This window comes from Sinocyclocheilus rhinocerous, unplaced genomic scaffold, assembly GCF_001515625.1.
Source record: "Sinocyclocheilus rhinocerous isolate Xijiao unplaced genomic scaffold, SAMN03320098_v1.1 scaffold2531, whole genome shotgun sequence".
In the NCBI taxonomy this organism is placed as follows: Eukaryota; Metazoa; Chordata; class Actinopteri; order Cypriniformes; family Cyprinidae; genus Sinocyclocheilus; species Sinocyclocheilus rhinocerous.
In genome coordinates, this window is record NW_015661073.1 from 200,065 (window position 1) to 211,469 (window position 11,405).

General features: G+C 36.8%; 2 protein-coding genes across 3 annotated transcripts in view; both read right to left on the bottom strand.

Annotated features, from left to right (window-relative positions):
• Window positions 1-2,554, bottom strand: part of LOC107726220 (synphilin-1-like) — a 16,356-nt gene extending 13,802 nt beyond the window's left edge. Inside the window, exons 1-3 of the mRNA XM_016535742.1 lie at window positions 2,423-2,554; window positions 1,891-1,961; window positions 331-388 (exon numbers count right to left, since the gene is read on the bottom strand). Coding sequence (XP_016391228.1) covers window positions 331-388; window positions 1,891-1,947 — 115 coding nt within the window. The 5' untranslated portion in view covers window positions 1,948-1,961; window positions 2,423-2,554. The remainder of the gene's footprint in view (window positions 1-330; window positions 389-1,890; window positions 1,962-2,422) is intronic.
• A 1,987-nt stretch (window positions 2,555-4,541) lies between these two features.
• Window positions 4,542-8,234, bottom strand: lox (lysyl oxidase). 2 transcript variants are annotated; one of them, XM_016535743.1, is made up of 7 exons: window positions 7,596-8,234; window positions 7,414-7,522; window positions 6,120-6,251; window positions 5,191-5,347; window positions 5,011-5,106; window positions 4,824-4,939; window positions 4,542-4,747 (listed from the first exon to the last, which is right to left on the bottom strand). In XM_016535743.1, exons 1-7 carry the CDS (start codon window positions 7,981-7,983, stop codon window positions 4,741-4,743), a joined length of 1,005 nt encoding a protein of 334 aa, XP_016391229.1. In that variant the 5' UTR covers window positions 7,984-8,234; the 3' UTR covers window positions 4,542-4,740. The 2 variants fall into 2 exon arrangements, with proteins under 2 accessions (XP_016391229.1, XP_016391230.1); XM_016535744.1 differs by lacking the exon at window positions 4,542-4,747 and having other exon boundaries at window positions 4,820-4,939.
• Window positions 8,235-11,405: the final 3,171 nt, after the last annotated feature.

Here is an 11,405-nt window from a genome sequence, read left to right on the forward strand (position 1 = left end):
GAGATATGGCCGTTCAAAGTTTCAATGGTTTTCCATAGACTTAAGCTTCAAAAGCATTTCATCCAGGTCGTCAGTAGCAAACAATGGTGCGCGCTCTGCTGGACAAACTAAGTAATTACACCATTTCAATCATTTTATCTGCGTTATATGTTCTGTAAAAAAATTTCATATTGACGGCATATTCGCCGGTACCGATATATCGGCAACAGGCTCATATCGGCCGATAATATCGGCAAAAACAATATATCGGTCGGGCTCTAGTAATGTTGTTCGCACACGTGTGACTGCTGTATAGATCTGAATGACTCATGAATGAAGCTCCTTCAGTACCTTGTCTCTCGTCGTTCGCTCCATCGTGTCTTCGGCACAGCTCAGGAATGCTCTTGTACTGAGACAGGACACACATCAGACGGGTTAAAGGTCATCAGACACTGATGCTACAAACACCGATCATGCTGAAGGAATGATGGGAAATGAGCTGTTCCTGTAGCTACACAAACTCATGAGTCTGACTTCCAGGAAACATCTGAGCAATTCAACGAATCCAAATGAACACACAGAGCAATACATCAGGAACAAAGACTGTAATCTACGTAAACTCTATTCAGCATAATTCAATCCTAGAAATGCATATTTAACATTTAATCTACTTTAAACTGTTTAACTACAGCAGCGTTTCTCAGAAGAATTTCATGAGTTGATGGAAAGCTAATAATTAAATCGTTAAAATTAACAGTTGAACATAAAATACAACAAAAACAAAAATAAAAACATTTACATAAAATGAAATCAAATAGTAAAATTTAAATAAGTTTTAAATAAAAGGCATATAAATACAAAATAAAACAAAAAAACCTGACTATTAATTAAACCATAGAAATGAAATGTTGAAATTTTTTTTCAATAAAAACAAACAAAATAAAAAATTTACAATAAATTAATGAAATCATAAAAATGTAACCAATATTTTTTAAATAAAAGCAAAGCATTTAATAAACATTAAATTGTAATGTTAAATTAAAATAATGAAATCAATATAAGTAAAAACAAATAAAAATAAAACACTTAAGAAATATGAAATATTTTATTTGTTTAGCAGCATGTCATGTGACCATTAACCAACAAAAATGTTAAATTTAAATGAATACGTTTAAAATAAAAAGAAACTAAATAAAATACTTACTAAAAATTAATTAAATAATAAAAATGAAAAGTTGAAATAAATCATTTTAAAATACAACACATAATAAAAAAGTATTTAATCAAAAATTTAAAATTTTAATAAAAAATAAAATGCTTACTAAAAATAAAATCATACAAATGTTAAATTCAAATAAATAAATTTTAAGATAACAAATCAAAATAAAACATTTTAAGACAAGACATATTTTATTAGTTTATCTGCATGTCATGTGACCAGTAACCAACATCAGAGAACCGTGAACATTTAAATGTGCTGATAATTTATTGAAATATTAACTTAAAATCTCAGGAGTAAATATTTTAGCTCAAATGTGTTTAGCTTATAAAAAAATGTTTGGGAATCGCTGTATTACACCAGGGGTCGACTGATTATCGGCACCGATACTAAGCTTTTTTATGGTTATCGGTATCGGTCATTTTCAAAACTGATTTGCCGATAAAATAATTTAAAAGCATTTAAAGAAAGTTTTTGTCAGAGCCCTTGTTATTTTTAGTTTTGACATTAATTTTCATTTTTACACCAGACATACCGGTTATCGGTCTACTTGATCTGTAATAATCGGTATCGGCCCTGAAAAACACATATCCCTATACTATCACGTGGGATGAAGATCCATACGTCACTTCAAAACACAGAAATATGATTTGGCTGATTAATAGAGTCTTAACACATGATCATAAACTCACAGGTAAATCATCAGTGAAGTCGATCTCATCCAGATCCAGGTATTCAGGAACGTCCATCTTCAGCCAGCATTCTGAGAGACACACACACACACACACAAAATACCCCACCTCCGCCCTGGCATCATGCCATCCATATGCCCCAGGGGCTGCTGGGAGCTTAGCGATACTAAACACAGACAGAACAAACAAAACACTGGCACCAGGTGGCGAGACCCGCGCTGATCCTGGATCAGCTCACTTTACCAAAACATTATCTTGGCCAACACAAAACAAACTGGTGGATATTCATGAGATGATGAAGATGCAGCTGTCTGTGTGTGTATAGTGTATGTCTCTCTGTGTGTGTCTTTTGTTTCTAGCATTAGCTTTAGCTTTAGCATCTCCCGTGCTCTCTCCGGTTTCCCGCGCGTCTCTCGGTCTCTCGCGTCGGATGTTGTGTGTGTCTGCCCGTGCTCTCTCCGTGTTTCTCCGGTTTCCCGCGCGTCTCTCGGTCTCTCGCGTCGGATGTTGTGCGTGTCTGTCGTAACGTTACCTCTCGCCCGCTGCTGTCTGTCGCCGCTCGTCTGTCGGTGTTTCTGCCGTTTACCGGATCCTCTGAAGAATGTGACACGAGCGCGCGCCTCCCTCAGCGTCCTCAGCGCGCGCGCCCCCGACACACACGCGCAGACACGCGCACGCACCAGCAGAGGGCGACAGACGCAAACAAACTCATGAATCTGATTGAACTCGCATCTGAGGAGCGCGATGTCTTTGAAGTATAAAACTAAACACACACGCTCTGACAATACCACGCACTTCTGTTATTATATACAGTGCTGTTCAAAAGTGTGGCATCAGTAAGATTTGATATGTGTTTTAAAGAAGGCTCTTCCGCTCACTAAGGCTGCATTTATTTGATCAAAAATACAGTAAAATTGTGAAATATTATTATAATTTAAAACAGCTGTTTTCTATGTGAATATGTGTTAAACTGTAATTTATTTCTGTGATGCGCAGCTGTATTTTCAGCATCATTACTCCAGTCTTCAGTGTCACATGATCTTCAGAAATCATTCTAATATGCTGATTTATTATCAGTTGTGCTGCTTCATATATATATATATTTTTTTTTTTTGAACCTGTGATACTTTTTTCAGGATTATTTGATGAATAAAGTAAAAATAACAGCATTCATTTAAAATAGAAATGATGCTGATGAAAATTCAGCTTTGAAATCACTGGAATAAATTAAATTTTAAAGCATATTAAAACAGAAAACCATTATTTTAAATGGTAATAATATTTCACAATATTTTTCTGTATTTTTGATCAAATAAATGCAGCCTTGATGAGCAAAAGAGACTTCTTTAAAACACATATCAAATATTACTGATCCCAAACTTTTGAACAGCAGTGTGTATCTAGCTATATAACCTGACACTAACAGAAAACTTACTGCATTTATTTATTTATTTTTATTTTATTTTTTATTTTTTTACATTTTTACAATTTAGAATGTAACTTTATTTACTTGTTTTAAATTAAGATTAAGAGTATTTTTTATTTTTTATTAGGATTAATTTATAATTTCTTAATAAATTTAATAAAATGAATACATTTAAAAAATTAATTTTGATTCTATTTTTACTAATGAAAATTTTTTTAGTCAGATATAAATCATGTCTGGATACAAAAATGTCCCCAAAGTATGGTTAAACACCGACACAAACTCTCTCACACACATTCATATTCACAAGGCTCTTAAGTTTTCTTTTCTCCATTTATAACTGAACTTTATTTGCTTAATTTTTTTATTAAGATTCATTTGGATTTTTTTTTTTTTTTTTTATTTAGATTAATTTCAATTAAATAATATAAACATCAAATAAATGGTAAATTAATTTGAATTAAAAGTGAATTACATTTTTATTTTATTTTTACAAATGAGGAGGTTTTCTCAGATTACTTCACTTCTGTCATCAAAATATGGTTAAAAACAGTAAAGCAAATGCACACCTTATGGAGGTGCAAGTTAGGGAAAAAGACTAATTAAACACACATATTCATATTCACACAGCTCTGATGATCAGTTATGCTCCTCTTCACTCAATTAATAAGAACACATGAAAATTAAGAAAACATATTCTCATCTGCGTTTATTCAAGTTTGTGCCTCCTAAACTAAAGTGACGTATAATATCAATAGCACCTCTAAGAGGCTGAAAAAATAATAATCTTAAAGCACACAGATAACATAACGTGAAACATAAATCTTATTAAACGCTCTTGATTTTTTCATCATCATTAAAACTAAACCAAACTATTTGTGGAAACATTACGATTAACAGATAATACGTTGAAAACAACCTCGACTCTTTCAGAGTAAAAAGCAAGATAAAACACTACAACTACGACTGGATGGAGTTTTATCATTATTTGGCACTAATAAAGACAATACCGTAAGGCTTTGCTGTGAAATTATTACCCAGCTAACAGAGAATGCACCCTTAATGTTTTTGTGTTCAGAAATGTTCCACGTCTTTGTAACATTTTCAAAATGATAGAATAGAATGTTTGAATAGCCACGTTTTTTAAATACAAAAACGGATGTTTTAAACATTCAAATGTAACATTCTCATAATGGAATGTTTCACATAACCGAGAAGAAGCGCTGGTAACATTGGCACTCCGAAGTAATGTTTTAAAGGGAATGTTAGGAAGCATTCTCAGAACATGTTTTTGTTGGCTGGGTTAGATTGGTGTCTGTTATAATTCTGCGTTATTATTTTCACAGATACTAGCTTTATCTCTGCACAGTAAACACAGCTGGTCTGCGATCATCATCAGGCCGTCCTGGTTTCTCTCTCGTATCCTAGTGTCTGTGAAGAGAAGGATTGCAGGATTAACACACGAGGTGGTTTCTTTCAGGTAGGATGAAGAAAGCGCGTCACTTACGGCGTCACGCTGCAGCCGGACACGTGCGCGGAGTCTCCGGTGTAGTGAACGTCGCAGCGAACTATATTATTGCTGAAGTCTGACTCCGACACCTGGAAGCCTGGGTTTACTGTAATCTGAAATAAAGCACATCAGATCCTTGAGAAGATCCGCAAACGAACAGCGGCGCATGTGGAGGGTTTCTGACCTTCAGCGTGTAGCGTCCCGGCGGGACGTCTGTGATATCGATCCACTGACAGTCGATGTCCGCGCTGTACGTGTCGTAACATCCGGGACTCAAACCCTGCGATGGAGAATAATTACACCTCGCCACACTGCCTCTGACATTTGTGCTCGCTGCCGTCTGTATTGCTGGGTAATTACGCACCTGCGTGTGAGACGTGCAAGCGTAGCGCCGGTAGTATCCCGGGTCACAAGACGTGTCCTCCAGACAAAAACTAGCTTTATGGCCCTCTGCGACGCGCTGCTGTGTGCCGGAGTCCAGCAGGTCGTAATGACAGAACTCATTCATGCTGTGATAGTGACTGACCACAACAAAACATCAGCAGCAGCACACCGACATCTTCTGCTCTTTAGAACAGCTTTCTTCAAAGCCAGCAATCTTTTGCCATTCGGAAGCTTATTATTGTTTCTGAAAGAGTCTCTTCTGCTCATCAGAGGTGCATTTATTTGATCAAAAATACAGTAAAAATGTGAAATATTATTATGATTTAAAACAGCCGTTTTCTATGTGAATATCTGTTAAGCTGTAATTTATTTCTGTGATCAAAGCTGTATTTTCAGCATCATTTCTCCAGTCTTCAGAGTCACATGATCTTCAGAAATCATTCTAATATGCTGCTCAACCAACATTTCTGATTATTTGCCATTCGGAAGCTTATTATTGTTTCTGAAAGAGTCTCTTCTGCTCATCAGAGGTGCATTTATTTCATCAAAAATACAGTAAAAATGTGAAATATTATTAGAATTTAAAACAGCCGTTTTCTATGCGAATATCTGTTAAACTGTAATGTATTTCTGTGATGCGCAGCTGTATTTTCAGCATCATTACTCCAGTGTTCAGTGTTGAAAACATTAATATTTGTGTGCAAACCGTGATGCAGTTTATTTTTCAGGATTCACAGATGAATAGCATTTATTTTTTGTAACATTATAAATGTGTGCACTGATCCTTGAAGTGTTTCTTTTTAAAGCAGTAAATATTTCACTTTGCATCACACTATAAATAATTGATTGTATCATTAGCAGTTATTCTGTGAAATGCAGTGATGTGTATGTGTGTGTATTTCTCCTCACTTGTGACAGCTGTGCCATTCCCAGGCGTATCTCGGTCTGCTGGGCAGAAAGTCTGCGGTGCCTTGATTCTTCACGCGCTGCGGGAACCTCAGCAGAACCCTGGTGTCGTAATCTCGTGCGTCTGCAGCCGAACTGAGGAACACAGCGGGACACTTCACGGATTTTTCAACAGGTTCAGCGGAGAAACCTCTTATCGAGAAACCGTTCTGGCTTTCTCCTGTGACATCTTCAACATCCCAGCCAACAGGGAAAGCTCCCATAACACTCACTAACATTTTTGAATGGTTATGTAAATGTTAGGACAAAATGTTTTTATAACATTATTCATATTTGATAAACGTTCTTGAAATGTTGAGAGGAAATGTTCATCCTCATGATGTGATTTGTACGTTCAATAACATTCTTCAGTTATAACAATAGAATGTTCTCATAACATTTTTCAAAATCTAGAATAGGATGTTTCTCTAACATTCGCATAACAAGGAAAAAAGCATTCTTTAAATTTAAAAAATGCATGTTTTAGATGTTGAGAGAACATTCAAATGTAACGTTCTCAAAATGATAGAATGGAATGTTTCAATAACGTTCAAGAAGAAACGTTCTTGATACATTAAAACACTGGACGTTTAAACAATATTCAGAAATAACGTTTTCATAATGGTTTATAAATTATAAAACGTATAATGTTTGCATAAACAAGAAGAAACGTTCTTTAGATATAAAAAAAAGGGTGTTTTAGATGTTAAGAGAACATTCAAATGTAACACTCTCATGTTCAAAATGATCGAATGGAATGTTCCTCTAACGTTCGCATAACCAAGAAGAAAAATTGACATTTAAAAACACTGAGAAATTATATTTTCATAATGTTTTCAAAATGATACAATGTAATGCCTCTCTGATGTTTGCATAACCAAGAACTAATGTTCTTCAAATGTAAAAAAAAGGTGTTTTAGAGGTTTAGAGGACAATTACATTTAACATTATCATAACATTTTCAAAATACAGATTAAAATGTTTCTCAAAAATTTACATAAACAAGAAAAAAAATCGTTCAAGTAGCCTATATAAAAAAACACGTGTTTTAGACATTCACATAAAATGTTCAAACTCCTCTAACGCTCACATACCAAGAAGAAACGTTCTTTAGATGTAAAAAAAAAAAAAAGCATGTTTTAGATGTTGAGAGAAACATTCAAATGTAACGTTGACATTTTCAGAATGATAGAATGGAACGTTCCTCAAACGCTGCAGAAGAAGCGTTCTTAAAGCATTCTAAGCAGACGAGCAGCACCTGGCCAGACAGTTCTCCTCCGCGGCGCACCGGAGGCTGTACATGGGCACTCTCTGGACATACGTGGACACCTGGATCATGTAGGGATCCACCACCAGATCCGGGAGACCTGTGGGCATTCATGAGAGAGAGTTTCATCATCATCATCATCATCATCACAAAGACTCACACGCACTTCTCACCGTTCTGGAAGTATCTGGTTCCGTATCCGTGATGCCTCTGCGCGCTTCTCTGTCTGGGTCTGTAGTACGAGTCGTAGTAGTTGTAGTATGGACTATAGGGACTGCTCCTGACGGATTTGTAGGGATCGTAGGGGTCATCGGACACCATCCCGTCATCAGAGTCCGCGCTGGCGTTCTGCCGGTCTGTGATCACGGTCACCGGCGCGGATGCTGCTCTGCTCGCCTCTCTGCGCCCCGGAGGCACGTACCGGGACCCCGGGCTCACCAGCTGATACGCGCGCCCGTTATTCGTCCATCGCGTCCGCGATCCGCGGTGAAGCTGAGAGAACACCGCCAGAAGCCGAGCAGAAGCACACAGAAACAGCAGGACGACACCGAGCCGAGCCATGATGACCGGCGAGAAGACGCGCCTCGAGCTCCCGGAGCAGCAGGGGTTGTTTGAGAGTGCGCTGAAGATGAAGATGAAGATGAAGATGAGGAGGAGCTGCTGAAGCTGCTGCGCCTGCACGAGTTTCACAAGTTCTGGATCAGTTGCACAAGTGACATTTAAAACCTCATGATATATTACTGAGCACAGATTTCACATCAACAGCATTATATATAAATATGAGCTCCCTTGCATTCGTACAATGATTATTAATTCGACGATTAAAAATGGATCATTTACCAAAAATATATGGTATGACTTTCCTCTGTGGAACATAAAAGAAGATATTTTGAGAAATGTGCATTCAGTGAAAGTCAATGGTTGACCCAGTTACCAGTATACTCTTTTTTTAAATATCTTGCTCAAAATATCTTGTTCATCTTAAGTGAATGATCCATTTAATACATACAATAAATTGTAAAATGTTGCTGATGCATGCACCAATTAAAAACTGAGATATATTTAAAAACAAAAGACTAAAGAGGGTCTTTATGTTCACGTCATTTATTCTCACACATATTAGTCAATCAATATTTTGTAAAAAAAAAAAAAAAGAAACAGACTTACGATGGAGACTTTTTTCACAGTTCTGAGAAAAAAAAATTTTTTTTCCTCAGAACTGCAAGTTATAAAGTCAGAATTGTGAACTTGCAATTTTGAGAAGAAATTCAGAGCTGAGATTATTGCTTTTTAACTTTTTTTATTGTTTATTCCATGGCATGGTGGTAAAAAAAAAAAGGAGAATTGCAAGGAAAAAAGTCAAAAAAGTTACTTTTTATCCTAATGCAGAAATGGCTTCAATATATAACAGCACTGAATAATACTTTAGAAGAAAGAAATAAGAAATAGCATTTTTAATTGCCACTTTGGGAGCAAAAAAACACATTTCCTTAAGAGTCACTGTGCTGCGTTTACAAAGTAAGATTTCTCTAAAATAACAGGCAGTGAAGGAATGATTTGATACATAAAGTGCTATTTTTACTCAAAGGTAGTAGTAAAATCCTACGACTGTGTTATTTTAGGAGCAGAATGTGGTGTTTGTTTGTCACCTTCTCAGCACTGTCTTAAATGTATTTGTGGACTTCTGGTTTTGGCTGGATCTGAGTCTGATGTTCTTGTGGTGATAGAAGTTTCTTCTGTCCAGAGAGAAACAGTGAAACTCGACTTGATTCAGTGAACGTGCGTCCGTCTGTCTGTGTGTTAAATGTCTTTGCAGAGGTCGTGTGAGGATGACCTCTGCTCATTAAACTCAAATAAAACACTGGTCTCACGCCACATGTGGCCTCCGAGCTCGTGAAACACGGCAGGACCTCAGTTACCCTCACATCAGCATCCGTGTGACGTGACGCGTGTGTTCCACACACATGAGCACATTATATAGAGATCCATTCACTGCATAAACACCACTGTGTTCTGAAGAACTAGTTTGACTAACTAGCAGTTAACTAAGGGCTTAGCAGATTCAAATCAGACGAATCGATGTTTTTATGCAGCTGTAAGACTAGTTAATCAAGCGAATGCAATTCAATCAATAATCCGTTTCATGAATTCAGTTCAATAATGCAATACAGGCAAGTTCATTTAACTATGAAAAAACGTAATTGCAACTTTTTATCTAACAATTCGGATAAAGACAGAATTGTGAGAAAAACGTAAGAATTGTAGAATTGAGATAAAAAGTTGCAATTCTTACTTTTTTTACAAACTCACGATTCTGAGAAACAGTCGATAGATATAAACTCAGAATTATTTATTTTCAGAATTGTTTATATCTCGCAATTCTGCCTTTTTTCATAGAATTGCGAGAACAAATGTCAGAATTGTGAGATTTTAACAAAAAACTGCAATTAGCTGCTCTTTTATATTTAGCAGCACATGATTCAGCTGTTGCATGAAACACATTAAGGGTCTATACATCATTTTGAATCAGAAATTCAAAAGTTAAATGATCATACAAAAAATATTTCTGACTTTCAACAACAAACCCGTCCTGAGCAACACCGCAGTGAACTGTGTGACAACATGCCCCGCTCTCCTGCTCTCAGCAGCACGGCATTATGGGAGACGAGACCTGAAACTGCACATGTGAGCAGATGCTTGTCTGATTCTCTTCTCGTATGTTTGCTGTTTTTCTCTTGTTTGCTGCATTGTGAAAAGCCTGTCAAGAGAAAGTGAGCGTGAGTCTTCCTTCAGTCTCCAATTAAAGTCACAACCTCTTCTACAGCTTTCTGAATCTGATGGAGTGAAGTGTTAAAGACCTTCAGTGAACAAGCTGAACGTGATTAAATACATGATTTCATGGGCTCAACTCAACACAACAGCTCAGTGAAAGCTGAGAATCTCCTGAACGAGACACTTTTTAAACGGGGTGTAAAGATCAAAGTCAAAGCGCAGTACCGTGGTGAATATAACGGCCTGCAGGTCGACGTCTCAACGAGCTGCAGATGTGTGGCATTGATCTGAAGACTTTAATCTGCATTCTAATGAGACGGCGCTCCGCAGGGAGACGGGCTGCTGCTCACACACAGGACATATAAAAACATCAGCCACTGTAAAACACCAGCGGGACGTTCTGAGAGCTGCTGACGGCGAACCTGAGATCAGCAGCAAACTATTATACTATTTAAACTACTACTTCTTCTCCTGAGACTACATTTCTGACTGTATCTCCTCCGAGGGCTTTAATGCTACACGCAGCAAACTCAGCAGAGACCTGGGCCCTGATCTTTTCTAAATGATCAGACGTACAGTTTTCAAATAATAATCAAAAACTTCCCATAGACTTGCATTGGCTGAGCAAAAATGCCCCCTCTAGAGGACAATTACAGTCCACGGGGCCCACAGGATAAGAAATCTTTCATCTCCACTCTTTTACTTTCGAATTAAATCAGACATATTGACAAATAAATAGTATATATAGTTACGCCATGGTAACCACAAATTAACCGTGGTTTTGCTACACTAACCATAGTTTAACCATGGTATTTGCAGTAAAACTGTGGTTATAAATATACAAAAAAAATTTTTTTTTACTATAATAAAAGCCATGGTTTATTTTCTTAAGGGATTTGTATCTGTGTATACTCTAATATTTTCTTTGTTTTGTTCTTATAACTGTACTGCCTTAATGGTTTGATGTTTTGTACTGTTTAATAAAAAAGAAAGAAAGAAATCAGAAAAAAAAAGATTCGTGATCTGCGCTCCGAAGTCCCGATCTGAATCAAATGATTCATGCTCCGAAGTCCTGTTCTGAATCAAATGATTCATGCTCCGAAGTCCCGATCTGAATCAAATGATTCATGCTCCGAAGTCCCGATCTGAATCAAATGATTCATGCTCCGAAGTCCCGATCTGAATCAAATGATTCATGCTCCGAAGTCCCG